At 39.7% G+C, this 14114-nt stretch overlaps 1 protein-coding gene across 1 annotated transcript; it reads right to left on the reverse strand.

Moving 5' to 3' along the window:
- Nucleotides 1–3760: 3760 nt before the first annotated feature.
- Nucleotides 3761–13867, reverse strand: lmx1a (LIM homeobox transcription factor 1, alpha; the record flags this gene model as incomplete). The annotated part of the gene is made up of 8 exons (XM_079245654.1): nt 3761–3909; nt 4751–4933; nt 5274–5358; nt 5764–5841; nt 6662–6837; nt 7678–7898; nt 13333–13513; nt 13846–13867. 8 exons carry the CDS (start codon nt 13865–13867, stop codon nt 3761–3763), a joined length of 1095 nt encoding a protein of 364 aa, XP_079101780.1.
- Between the last annotated feature and the right edge of the window lie 247 nt (nt 13868–14114).

Below are 14114 nucleotides of genomic sequence, written 5' to 3' on the forward strand. Positions count from 1 at the left end.
TTGATGACTGCATTGGACAAACAGCATTGTGATTTAACATGGGTGCTGTTTTCTTTACCCATAAATTTTGTCGTCACAATTATTCATGCCCTGCCACCTCATAACCAAACAATGTTTTAGAGGAGTTAAATCTGGCATGTTTCATAAGAGTATTGATCTGCATTGGGATACAGGCGGGTTGTGATTCAGTGTGCCTCATCATCAAGGGAAAATCCCCCCCCCCCCCCCCCCCCCCCCCCCCCCCCCCTCCCTCCCTCCACACATTTTGCTTCCTGTTACTGGAACTGTATCATTTTGGTGACTTTCTCCTGAATGACTGTGTGATGTCAGGCCACTGTCTAACAACAGCCTCAGTTAGGGGGTTGGGACAATGCGGTCAACCTGTATATACATGCATGGGACTGGTACAAGTAGTCTCTGCTCTGATTGTCATTGAGACTTTATTTTAGCTTTCAGTGCATATCATCCTGTTTCATGCCTTTCGTATATGATGGAATATGACGGCTAAGACTGAGCGTTGCTTTCTGAGCAACCAGAAGACATTCATGCTTCATTGCCTTTGGAAGTAAAATAAGGACCATTAAGAAACTATCTGTTTAATGATGCTTTCATGTAGCTTACTTCCCTTCTTTCTGTGTCTTTTGACTACTCTGATACACATAAATGCATGGATTTGCCTTCTGAGCAGAGATCTTCTTTTTTCCTTTCATTTTCTTTTAAACCAAAATCAATGTCAATAATTTGTCATAAAATGCCCCTTTTCATAACATCCACATCACATAAAGTTTAGTCTACTTGTATGTTAGATTTATTTTCCATAACAGTGGTTCTCAGTCTGGAGACAATAAAAATATGTAGACTAGCTATTTATCAAATAAATTTGCTTTTTTTTTTCTTTTTATCAAGGCTGTCAAAATAGAACCATTAATGCTAAGGTAAATCTGTGAAATTAAGATCTTAATTTTCTAAAACATTAATGCATAAATAAAATTTCTACTCGTACAATAATCACAATCTGAAACTGGCATTATTTTGGTTATAGCAGCTGATATTAGGCACGTAGTGTAAACTGAATCAACCAAACCCCCCTTTATCCAGTTTTCCAACCTTACATGTAGAGGATCACATATTTCTTGTATCACACAATAAATCACTCACTCCCATTGGGTGGAGAACACCGATGTATGTGATGCAACAACCACTGATCTACAGTACACTGACGCTCTCTACTGGCCAGAGTACCTCAGAAAATAAAGATTTCAAAAGCCACCTCATTTTTCGGTTATGCTTCAAACTAACTTTAAAAATGTAGAATTTCTAGGTGAGAAGAACAATATAAATGACACGTAGAAAAAAAAAAAAAAGAGGCAACTTGAATCAGAATCTACCCACCTGTCACTGTGAACACCTAATGAGGGAAAAAAAAAAGAAACAGAAAATCCAGCTTTTGAATTCAGTTTTTTGTTTCCGTTTTAACTCTTTACATCCCGTAACTCAAAAGGTTTTGGTGCTTATTTTGTGAGGGTTTATTAAAAACATTTTGATTGACACTTAATTCTTGTAATATCAAAATATATGTTTCATGCATGATACACACCAGTTGGTGTGTAGCCTTTGCTTTTTTCTACACATCTATAACACTACACACTGGTTCAAGCTCTAACTGTGGAGAGGTTTGTACAGGGGCCTTTCTGTCTGGAGTTTGCATGTGTATGTGTGGGTTCTCTTACAACCGTGTATTGGAATAAGCAGTACACAAAATAAGTACATAAACTACTTTACAAAAACCATCACTTTCTTGCTTTTTATTTTAATCTTGTTTTATTCTCACACAGCAATAAATCAATCATTTAGGTGAACTCTGTCAAGTAAAATTCAGCACAGCATGGGTGTGATCCTGTCTTGCAGGTACCGTCCCTCAGCAGAAGCTCTGATTAGCCAGATTTGATGTTTGAACACAGTGCAATCAACTGAAGAGAAACAAAATTTCCCCAAAGTATCGCAAGACACTGTTTTAGTTTATCTTAGGTAATTTCTCAGTGGTCTCATTCTGAGGTTTGACTCTGGTCTCTGAAAGCTGATTGAATAACAAAATATGTTATGTAAATTACTATTGCATAAGTAAATGTGCATTTCATGGCTAGCTGATATACAGTACATGTAGTCTTTGTTGTATATTTTCACTGACGCCATACCCTCACACTCTTATGTGCTCCAAAAGGCCCTTTGGAACACCCTGGGCAAAGTGTGTGCATCTGTCTTGGTGCTGCAACAGCATGAAGCCAATTATAGCACTTAAAAGACAGAGGGTTTTGGCCAGTGGTTGGCATGAGGGGTGCAATAAATAACCGACTGTTGACAGGGAACAGTTTGGCTACCATCAGAATAATAATGAGGTTATTGCTACCTGCTGTGGCCGTATGATCACGGCTTGAGTTTTTTTGTCTCATCCAGTGCTGCTGGCAGCAGTATATGCATGCCAACTGCGGACACACACACACACACACAAGAAAGGAAAAGGCACCGCAGGTGACCGGTTTGGCTTCTTTCCCTGATATTTAAGTCTGTTTTTCCATCCCTTCATCTACTTAAAAGATACAAGGAAATGGAGTATGATACTGTATTCCCTTCAGCAGGGCGCTGATCCTCCTATGAGCATGCACACATGCACATGCCAGCAGATACAGACACAAAGAGACCCACAGAAACACACACAGGTATTCAATGCTGCACACTTCTTTAGCTCTGGTTGGCTGTAGCATACTACGGTGACAGACAGTTAGATTGTTCCTGACCATTGACTTGCACTCTCAGCTCTGCTAGGTCTGATTTCATAGTGGGAAATATGAGATGGGTCCAGGGGAGGGTTCACGGCTGGGGCAAGGAGGCACTCCATACAGTGGGTCTTCATATCTTGGTGTCACCCTGGGCATTCTCCCCTGACACAGCTTTCAGCCCCTCCATTGTTTGAAGCCTCCCCTCCCTCCCTAGGTTTTCTCAACCTCCTGTCCCAGGTTTGGTGCATTCCAGCTGGGCACAGAGCCTGGGTGGTCCCCCCTTTTCCCCCGCCCCAGTCTTCTTTGACTGGAGGAAGGAAAAGGCAGAAAAATGCAAGAAGCACAATGTGAGCGTTGATGAAGGCGGCATGGATGTGATGCTTACCTGCCACTGACCCATACGGCTGTCATAGCCTGCCATTTTACAATCTGATGATCCATCCAGCAGCCAGGGGAAGATGTCTCGCTGACCTGTCACCTAGATGGGACTGATAAGTGCTGAGGATGGACTGACCTGTATCTAACCCTCAGTCTAAATAATCCACCTTCTCACAAAGATATCAGCCTGAGTCTACTCGCTTCACAGGTTCATATTTATTATTTTCATCACTCTTGAGTCATTCAAGACAAACAGCATACACGCATTGTGAGAATAAATACAAATACACACCCAAACAGCTATTTACATGAGTAGATGCAGTTAAACTCTCATAATCTAGAGAGATTTGACAGGATGCATGCACACAAATCAGTCACTTCTAGGAGCTTGTGCTGTACAGAGGGACTGTAAAGCAACGGAGGCAGTAATGTAACAATGTTTTAAGGAGGTGAATATGGTATATTGCATCACAGTGTACTCCTGCCCCTTGCACATAATTTACATCCACTTTATTAAATACCCGTGCACTTTGGAGATGAAAGTTGTTTGAAGAGGGCTCTGAAGAGGAAGATGTACAGCTTCTCATTGTGTCAGATCTCCATCCTCAGGAGGTGAAGTATGAGTCTTGCATGGAGTAAAGGCGGTCAATAGGAGTGAGTGGAGAGGAGTCACCAAGAGAGAGGCAGTCGCTGTCAGCAACATGACAGAGAAGGTCACCATCCATGTTTCCAAACATGTTCCCACCTTTAAAACCTGCAAAAAAAAAACAAACAAAAAAACCTTCATGTCATTAAAAATGACCCGGTAAATTGTACTTCATAGATTTTTTACACAAAGTTCAATTTATTCAGCATCAGATGTACAGCTCTTTTTAGACTTTTGTGGTTCTGGTATGGGTTTAATTGATTTTTAAATCCTGCTGATGTATTAACGCAGTGACAGCTTTTAAGGTGTGAGATGTGGGATCTGGTGTTTCTGAACTTTATCCACACTGAAGTTTAAGAATCAGAATATTTCAGACTTTTTTTCACAGTTAGATTAAAAAGCTCATGCATTAGCTGATATAAAGCAGAAATAGTAAGAGAAAAAAAAACAACAACACAAAAACATCTTGTTTTTTTTTTTACCAAAGTTTTTTTATTTTTTTTATTTCATTTTTTTTTACCATTTTCACACACTTTTTTTTTTTTTTTTTTAAATTACATGTACTTTTTGTCTCTTTTTTGGCAGTTTAAATAAAAGTTTTTCATCAAATTTTCAATTTATATGCAAGTATTTTTTCTTTTCAGAAAATGTACTAGTCTCTGACTACTTATTAGCTGCATTTCAGAATCAAACATCCTAATTATTTGTCAGATGAAGAATTGTTTTGGGAAATTAAACCTGTTTTAGTGTAGAAGAATAAATAGCTGCCAACAAGAAGAAGAAGATGCCACTGCAGACAAAATATACTTTTTCCATTAATTACATTTTCATTGCTGTAAAATAGTGCAAGTTATTTACAAGGGATTACTTATTTTTATCTTTACCAAAAAGAAAAAAAGTATAAAAATATAAATTTTCAGTGTAGCTTTACTGGAGTAAAGTCCTTTACCGTAAGGATGCATGTGATCCCCCGGCATCTGAGGAGGGGTCAGCCCCTGTCTGAAGGGGTCTGTGTCCCAGTCCTGCTGCTCCAGTGTAGTAGGTCCCATCTGCTGCTGATGATGTGGCTGATTATGGACGTAAGAGTGTCCCAGCCGCTTCATCTCACAGGTCAGACTACCACGAGAGGGCGCTGTAAAGCACAGGACACACACAGGAGATCACATTTCAAGTTGTCCAATAATGATTAGCATTTCTTCGCTTTGTGTTGGTGTTAGTTATGTAGCCTCTTTAGGTGCTTTGTCAACTTCTACATGCCAGACTTCATTGAAGTCTGACATTTATGTCAGAATCTGCTGCATTTTTTGTGATTTAGAAGTTTTTTCTGTTCCCACACCTCTGAACTTTAAGTCAAAGTTTACCTCTTTTATTGCATTTTTTTTTTGTTGTTCTGGAAAAACACTCTTTGTGAATTTGCCACATCTTGAAAAAGAGCACAAGCAAAAAGTCTCAAATAATAAGAATGTTATTACCTGTGTGATGTGAAGGGTGTTCACACTGCTCCTGAGTTTGCTGCTGCTGCTCCTGCTGCTGCTGCCTTCTGGCCAATTTCTTCATCTAAACAACATTAAAATGCTGTTTTTACATGATATCAAGATATTTTATTTTTTTTTGTCCTGTTTTTGTTTTAATAGTCCTCTACTCTTTACAGCCTCTCTGTCACCCAGGCATATGAGCATGTTCATTCAATTGCAAAGTATCAACAGTGAGGTAAAGAGCATCTGTCAGTGAGGGAGGAAAACCACACACGAGCCCACTTTGTGAGGAAATATTGGGTTTAATCTACAGTGATCTCTCTGTGAGATGTCATCAGCTTCCTGTATAAAGAGATAACTGGGCTGATTTCCATTTTGGCTTACAAACACAGTGTGGAAAGACTGATTTTATTAGCTGCGCATGCAACTGTGTGTGCATGGACATATGTGTGTATGTGTGTGTGTGTGTGTGTGTCTCATGCATTACTTTGGCTCTTTGGTTCTGGAACCAGACCTGCACAACCCGTACACTCAGACCAGTCTCTGCTGCCAAGGTCTCTCTTACCTTGGATTAAGATTGAGGAGAGAAAGGAGAAAGGGGAAAGGCAGAAAGGGAGAGTTTAAAGAAAATGAGAATTGAGGACGAAAGCAGTCATTTGAAGGTTATAAAATCAATATCATGTTGCCAATCTGCCTCAAAAAAGTATAAGATTGTAAGAACAGATGACATTTTGATTTGGATTTTTAATGTTAGATGATTTATGCGGGACTGACCAATGTCATTTAGAGGACATCCTCTCTTTTTTACTCTCTACGGTGTTATTCTGTTTTTTCTTCCTTTCCATTCTCTTTCTGTCCCTCTTCTATTCTCTCCGGTCCGGTCAGCAGTATAAACTTTCTAATATAAACAAAGAACATTTGCTCAGAGGAATATAGCATTCGCATAATCATTTTGTCGGCTTAAACGCTGGACAACACACACAAAAAAGGTTATCCTGACCTACACATTTTTAGTATTTATATGAAATCCTATCAGGCTTCTGGGTTCACTTGAAATCATATGTTGTTTCAAAAGTGCACACAAATTGTTTCATGTTAAGATGACTAAATAATAGAGAAGATTAAATCTACTATTTACCTAAAGAATAGAAAGTTTTGAAAGTACTGCATGAGAATAATAAATGCAAATATAATTTAAGAATAGATTTGCAGTTAAAACAAAGTGGTGTAGTAAGAATGCAGACAAAAATATCCGTCTCTCTAAGCAAAAAGCATAAAATACGTAGCATGTTAAACAATATATGCGAGATAGAGACGACAAGACAGAATGAAGTCATGTAGGTGTTTGTATCCATCTACAATATGCACATACAAACAGGTTCTACCTTTCGGCAAGGTTTAGATGAGACCTCAAAGGATGCTTTAAACGTGCGTCTTTGCTGAGTGGTCAGAATAGTGCGAGGTCTCTTGGGACGTTTGCTCTCCAGATCATCTGTTTTACCACGCCTGCCTGATGCCCTCCCAGAGTTCTCCTCTTCCTCTTCTTCATCATCGCTCTTACCTGGCAAGCAGAAATAGTTAGAAGGCAAATAGTTAGAAACAAATTTACACCAGAGGGAAATTCTTTCATGTCTCAAAGCACATCAGCTTCCCTGATTTTTGCCTAAGTTTGTGTGTATTTGCATTTGCCTCTCTTTTTTTACAGCCTAAAGTGGCACAAAAAGTAAAAAAAACTGATCTGGTTCTGACCTGAACCAGCAGTTGACCATGTTTTGTTCCTCTCATGGTAAACACATTGATTTGCATTAGAGCTTAATCTGCCGGTCATGACACTTAAAAGATTTGGGTTTATATGTGAATTTACACATTATGTGTCATCGCTTTCTGACACTCAGTAAAGGTGGAAAGGCAAACTGTAATCAATATAATAAGAGAAATAACTCACAGATCGACTTTGGTGATACTTTACTTCAAACTATGATATAATAATGTGTAACGCAGTACATAAGTTCAAAATTAAAAACAAAAAGAAATACATATTGACCTGCTGTTAACATAATCAAACATGATGTGTGATGTAATTATCATTTAATATTCCTAAACTGATCAATCAAGACTGAAATAAAGCATAGAAAGTTATATTGATTATATCATTTGTTAATAGTGGCCAACAGGAATCTATGAAGTGCCCTGCATTAAGACATGCATAAGATCACTATGTGTCATGCATGTGTTAAGTGTTACTTATTTATATCAATTTATACTCATTATAATATTCAACTGTTTCTCCCAGCTTGCACTGTTACAGATGACATCTTCTTCCTCTTACAACTCTCACAAAGAACACATTAATCATTAACAATCAGCGACAAATAGACACATTAAAGCACACAACGTGTACCTGTGTCAGAAGATGCAGGACTGGTCAGACACTGGTGGTAGTCCTCTCTAGCACACAGTAGCTGTCCCTCCCTGAGGATGCAACGGTCTCCAGTCTGCAAGCGGCAGGAACAAACACTGCAGGTGAAGCAGCGCAGGTGGAACACGGCGGCTCCTGCACGCATCACAAGCTCCGCGGGAGAGATGGCCTCTGCACAGCCCCCACAACGCACTGCAAACAGACTGGAGGGAAGCATGGGCACAAAAAGATTTTGTGAGAACTCAGTAAATAATTGAATAATGCCTTTGTTTGGTTTAGATAATTGAGCACCATTTACCATGAAAGCAACAGAGGTTGACCTTTTTGTCAAACTGGATTTCAGAAGAAAGAAAAATGTTTTTAGACATGAGGAATGTTGCTGTGTCGAGCTGTCACTCAAAACAAGTGCCAGCCTGACTTCTCCCCTTTCCTCCTCCTCCTTCTTCAGCCCCAGACCACTCTGGCGCATACCCTTAGCACGTCGGGTGTGTATCTTAGCGCCTGGCAACCAGGACTGGTGGGCTAAGTCCCAGAGACTGTTGCTGTGGTTCTGACTGCCGTGTCCGAGGCCGCGCTCCTGGGGACGCAAGAGAAAGGCTCTCGGCAGGCCATGGCTCCAGGCAGAGGGGGGGAATCAGATCTCCTGGTGGGAGAGACTGAGCCACTGGTCCCAGGAATTATCCGTGGAATTATCCTTAAGTCTGCTTAACCAGAGTGGGACAAAGACAGAGCCGCCCCCCAAGCAGCAGGACCATTGTCTGCTGGCTGGCACCACTGCATTTTGGGTCTGTCACGCAGGATGATGCGTCATCATTCTGGAGATGCTGTTTGCCTTCAGGTCTGACTGGGTCACCGGGACAGTCAGCACAGAAGCATGAGAAAGTGACAGCTTTTCCCCTTTTTTTGTTTTCAAATAAAAATACTTCTTACAATTACAGAAATTTAGGATAATCCCTGCTATGGCCTCCTATGTGAGTTTCATCTGAGAAAAAAAAAACAAAAAACTCATGCAGCTAAAAATCTGCAGCTTTTTCCCTTTTTGTTGTCATTGTGTCATTTTTTTTCTCTGTTTTGTGCCATTGTCATTAATATTACAGTAAAGGTTATATACTTTGTTGAAGCATTTAACCATCCGCAAAATTACTTGTATTACACAAAAAACAGACAAATAAAATAAATCAAGATTCAATTATTAATCAAGACAAAATAACTTCCTTTCAAACAAACCAAGAATTGCATTTGATTTTCTTTTGGATACAGTTCAAATGGAAATGTTGCACAATATTTACAAACAAACAAAGCTCAAACTAAACATAAAGAAAAACACCCCTGTTGAGAGGTTCCTGTCAAGATGTCTGGAGGTGCAACATCCTAAAGCCAAACATTGCAGAGACCTGTTACTGTGGCTCCAAAGTCACTATGGAAACGGTAAAGCCTATTCCCAGAATCTCACAAGGGCCAGTCGGGCAGCTTGACCCATCAGACTCGTCTGCCCCACAGCCTCAGTGGTATGTGCTTCAATATGGCCAACATACCGGCAGTGGTATTCGCAATCCTGTGGCAACACAAGATGCACCAAACCCAAATATTTTTTAAAAAGTGTTGATGAAGAGATATTCCAAATGTTTGCAGGTCTCTGTGATATAGCAAAGTGCTTTATTTGATGTCTCCAAGTGAAGCTAATGCTCAATGTCAGCTGAGAGCAAACTGTGGGCATTAGTGTTTTGAGATCGCTCGTGTTTCGAGAATTGCTGTTCCATTATACTCGCTGTCCAGTTTGCCTTATTAGCCCCAGTTCTCCTAAGAGTTGCTAATGCAAAGGTAAGAGTACCTCCGATACTTATGAAGCAACTCAAGGTGTTTAATATTTCAGGGTTTCCGTTCACATGATTGGCTCAGCGGCTCTGCTAGGAAAGCGGGAACACTCAGTCATGCTGGATTTAGACATGGCAATTAGCGACAGGATCATTGCAGAGAAATAAGTCAGCAGAATCTTGCACTCCTTCACATTGTCATGGTGAACTCTTAAGGTGGATGCACTAAGTTGAGTGTTTAGCAGAAACGTACACCCACACAAGCCAACACTGTCCTTCAAAGCCCTCCTCTCTCATTGTTCTTGCCCTGACTTCGGAGCTGACCTTTGGCAGTCAGGCAAACAGAACAGACTGCTGGTCTGCAGAACAAGCCGAGAAACAGATCCTGTTTCTGGATCAGGTTAACCTGGAACCTTTGCCGAATGCACTCACCAACAAGCTGCATATCAAATATACATCTTGGGGTCAAATGCACCACTTGTCACCCCACTTATCTGACGGCCAATCTGCTGTCCAGTCCACCTACCCACTGAACCGTTTAGCCAATCTACATCTACTGACAGTCCAACCATCCCTGAACATCACATCATCTAACAGGCATCTAGTTTATTAAATGACTACAGTCTGGTGCATGTGGCTGATACGGGTCACACAAGTACAGAAATGATACTCTGGATTTGGTGTTTCCATTGAAAATAAAAAAAAAAAGGTTGTTCAGGTGCCTGTAAGCAGTCATTCATTCATTGTGATTATATTTGTGGTATTTTCTTTTAATCATCTTGGTCATGTTTAGCAGAAAATGTACAATTACCTGAATAAAAAAGTGTTACACCAACACAATTCTAGTCTTAAAAAAGAAGTAAGCTATTTTCATCTTCTAAAAAACTCTCCAGAAAATCCAATCAGAATGTGGATACAAGTGTTTATGTAAGATCACTAGATAAAATTTTAAAAAAAACAAACAAAAAAAAAAAAACCAGCTTCTCAGCATCAATTAGAGCAATTTAACAAAAGATTTATACTAGAAACATTCAAAGACACAAAACATCCAAAAGTAGATGAACCAATTCCGTTATTTAAATAGATTTTATGTTTTTATTAATTAACTTGGCCACTGAACGTAGAAAAGCTGCCTTCCTTCAAACCTTACAATTATCAATTATCTCTGAGAAATTTAATTCACGCTAGTGCAATATACTGACAATAATTTGAATAAATTCAGTTTCTGTAAAAAGTAAAAATTTGATTTGTTCAACAAAAAGCATAAAAAATTGCCTAGTTTTAAGATTCACTTCATTGTGAATGTTTTTAAGACAATACAGATTTATTAGTTGACAAAAATGGGAATTTATAACAGTACATTATGACATGAGGTTAAAAAAGAGGAAATGATATAAATTTGGTTTTCATCATTTTTCTCTTAAACTTACATTATAATATCAGCCGGCAGCCTTTTAGTGTAGAGTGTGTGTTAACTGTTATAAAGTTTTGTGAGAGAAATGAAGCAATTTCTCTCATTTATTTTACTTACAGAGATTATCAAGATCATTTCTATTTCTGGTGTTTGTTTTGTTTTGGCTTTTTTTTGTCTTTTGTTTTGTGATGTTCCTTATAAATATTCTGTTGTCATACAAATAAGTCTACAAAATATATGTATTAATATCACAAAATAGTCGAAACATTTAGTTTTTCCTTTAAAAAAAACTGTTTTAAACAATGCCTGTAATCTGTTAAATTAAATTAAAAATGTTTAAAACTTCTTTTAACAGTCTAATTCCATTTTAATTTGCTTTATTCACATAGATTAACAATATCTTCTTCTAGAAACAACTTGTGCCTGATTTCAACGAATTGTATAATATAATTAGTAAACAATAACAACATCAAGTCTTCACTGTGTATGGGCTTCTAATACATGTGTCCAGCACTCAAAAGCTTTAATAGCTTAAAGTTCTGGCATTATTGTCTCATAGTTCTGTAAAGAGGCCAAACCCGGTGGTCTGGCTGGCACTCGACCACACATGCAAGGTGAAAACAAGGCACGGTCCAGACAGACGATACAGCGTGTGGTAAGAGACAAATGTTGTCCCAGTATGGAACAATCACACAAATTCTACATCAAAAGATGGGTTGGGGGGGGGGGGGGTGCACTGGACATAGTTTGTTTTGGTGAGAAAAATATCCTGGCACAGATTTAAAACAAAAGTGATGCCGGTGTTTGTTTGGGGTGTCAGAACCCACCCAGACAGGACAGCGGGGGGAAGGGAGGATGAGGGAAAATGGGGAGGCTCAGAGGAGGAGCCTTGGCATTAGGCCTCCTGCTAATTGGTCAGGTCAGATATCTCACGGTTCGCTGGGCGTTGTCCCATTGCTCAACACAGGGGCTGCGAGAGAAGAGCTTTCCAGATGCCTCTGCACATAACACCAGGGCTCATGGAGCGCACTGTCCCCCAAAAGAAGTTCACACCATCCTCAGTGTCACTTTAGTAGGGATTCACCAGACCTTCTGACATATGGCTCTATTCTCCTAATTAGCGCTCAGGCCAGCTCTTTGCTCTTTTACTTTTACCCAGATAATTGTTGGTATCTGCAGTGGTCTCTATGCATTTTGGGAATTTACACTTTGACTATAAACAACCCAAATTCGGCGTGCGGGAACTCAAGAATCAAAGTGATCCATCTAAAAATTTGCAAATGCAAAATATGGCATTTTAGGATGCTCGGGCATTCAGTGTAAGACATAATTATAACAGTGGAAATAAGGGTTACGATTCCCTGTCTGCTTGGCAAAACAACCATCACTAAATTGTACAGAAATAATGCGAGCTGTTACCTTTTAGAGTGTGTGGGTTTTATCTTGGCTCTTGTGTAGAAGAGAGTGAGGATGAGGCAGTAGCCAAATGGGAGACTGGCAATGTGGCGTTTTCTTCTTCTTTCTTTTTTTTTTTTTTTTTTTTTTTTTTTTTTTTTTGTTTAGGGTGGGCATGAGGGGGGACACCATATGTTGTCCCCAGCTTGCAGTTGCCACGCCAATGGGCCTCAGCATTTTAACACATTTTGACAATGTGTCAGTTGAGCTCTACCCCTGGTTGTGCGTGAAGGTGTGACCGCGTTATTGTGCATGTGTGGTGTGTGGATGTACAGATGTACACTATACAATAGCTTTTTATATTCCAGCTCCCTCATCACCCCTTCCTCCTTCAGTCACCTTGCTCTCTTGATGCTCTGAGCCAAGTTTCCTAAGTCAGTGCACAATATAGACTAATACAGTAAACATACAACTTATGAGTCATCTAAACTGCACCTGTAGGAATTTTATAAAACAGGGATACCTTTAATGCTCATTTCTATAAACAAAAATCGTTGACTTTCTCTGATGCAGACAAACACACACATGCATTCCTGGTCAAGGTCAGATGTGAACAAAGGTTCTGTTGTAAAAACTGGATTAATGACACAAATAATTTTTTGTCACCAGGCCAAAAAAGAAGCAAAAAGAAAGGATGAAGGAAAAGAAAAAACTAGACTGAAAGTACATTAGACCTTGACATGTGTCTAACCCAAAAGAAGTTAATATACCTGAGAACCTAATGTACGATAAGTGGTTAATTAATACATTTACAGCTACAGTTATAGTTAAAGGGGGAAATGTGTTTCAATGGCATATGGACATTGATTGTAGGCTACTTTCCTTACTAATGCCCTTTTCAGAGTTTTTGTATTGACGTTGAGTTGCTATTTTTAAGCTGCTGTGCATGAAGTAGTCTGCAATATTTGTTAATGATTCAACCCACAAAGCACACAGTTAAACATATGCACTCACGCAGCATAGTCCCGCTTGCAGTAAAGTTTGCGGTCCCGCAGGAAGCAGGAGTTCCTCAGTGCGTCCCCGCACGCCGAGCACCGCACACACACCTCATGCCAGAGGCCGTCATTCACTCTGAGCAGGAATCTGTCTCTGATCGGCCGGTGGCATCCGGCACACACTGCGCTCCGGTCCGCATCTGCAAAGTGGGCAAATCCCCTCATGCATCATCACAACATCATGGGGGGGCGGGGGGGGGGTGCAACTGAAACAGCTGCAGATAATCTGGCTCGTGATGGAGCAGAAGTCGCACTTTTGGTGAACACTTAAAAATGCCAATTCACTTCTTTACAATGCAGCATAAGTTTTGGATAAACTTTACTAAAAAGCGAGATGCCTATTTGTTTGACATTTATTAACAGCTGAGCACAAAGTAGGCTAAAAATCAAACGTTTCAACTGAAATAGCCAAAGGAAAGCTTAACATTACATTAGGCAACAATAAAGGTAGGAATCTTGCATTTTCACTTACCTAAGGATGCACCAATATTCATTGCAACTTTCTGAAAGAAACTGCGAAACATATATATTTGTTACTTCATAGACAGAAGAGATTTTTCAATAAAGTTTTTCCAGTTAAGACTTAAAGCCAATGAAAGTCTCACCCGTCAAACAGAAAACTGCTTTTAATATTCTTTTCACAACATCTCCGACGCCCAAAGACCAGCAGGAAAAGTTGCTGCTGGGAGCAGCACATCCAAGTTTCTCCTCGCGCCTCAGACCTCCTCTCCGCGTCCACGC

The sequence above is a fragment of the Telmatherina bonti genome (assembly GCF_933228915.1).
Source record: "Telmatherina bonti genome assembly, chromosome: 8".
In the NCBI taxonomy this organism is placed as follows: domain Eukaryota; kingdom Metazoa; phylum Chordata; class Actinopteri; order Atheriniformes; family Telmatherinidae; genus Telmatherina; species Telmatherina bonti.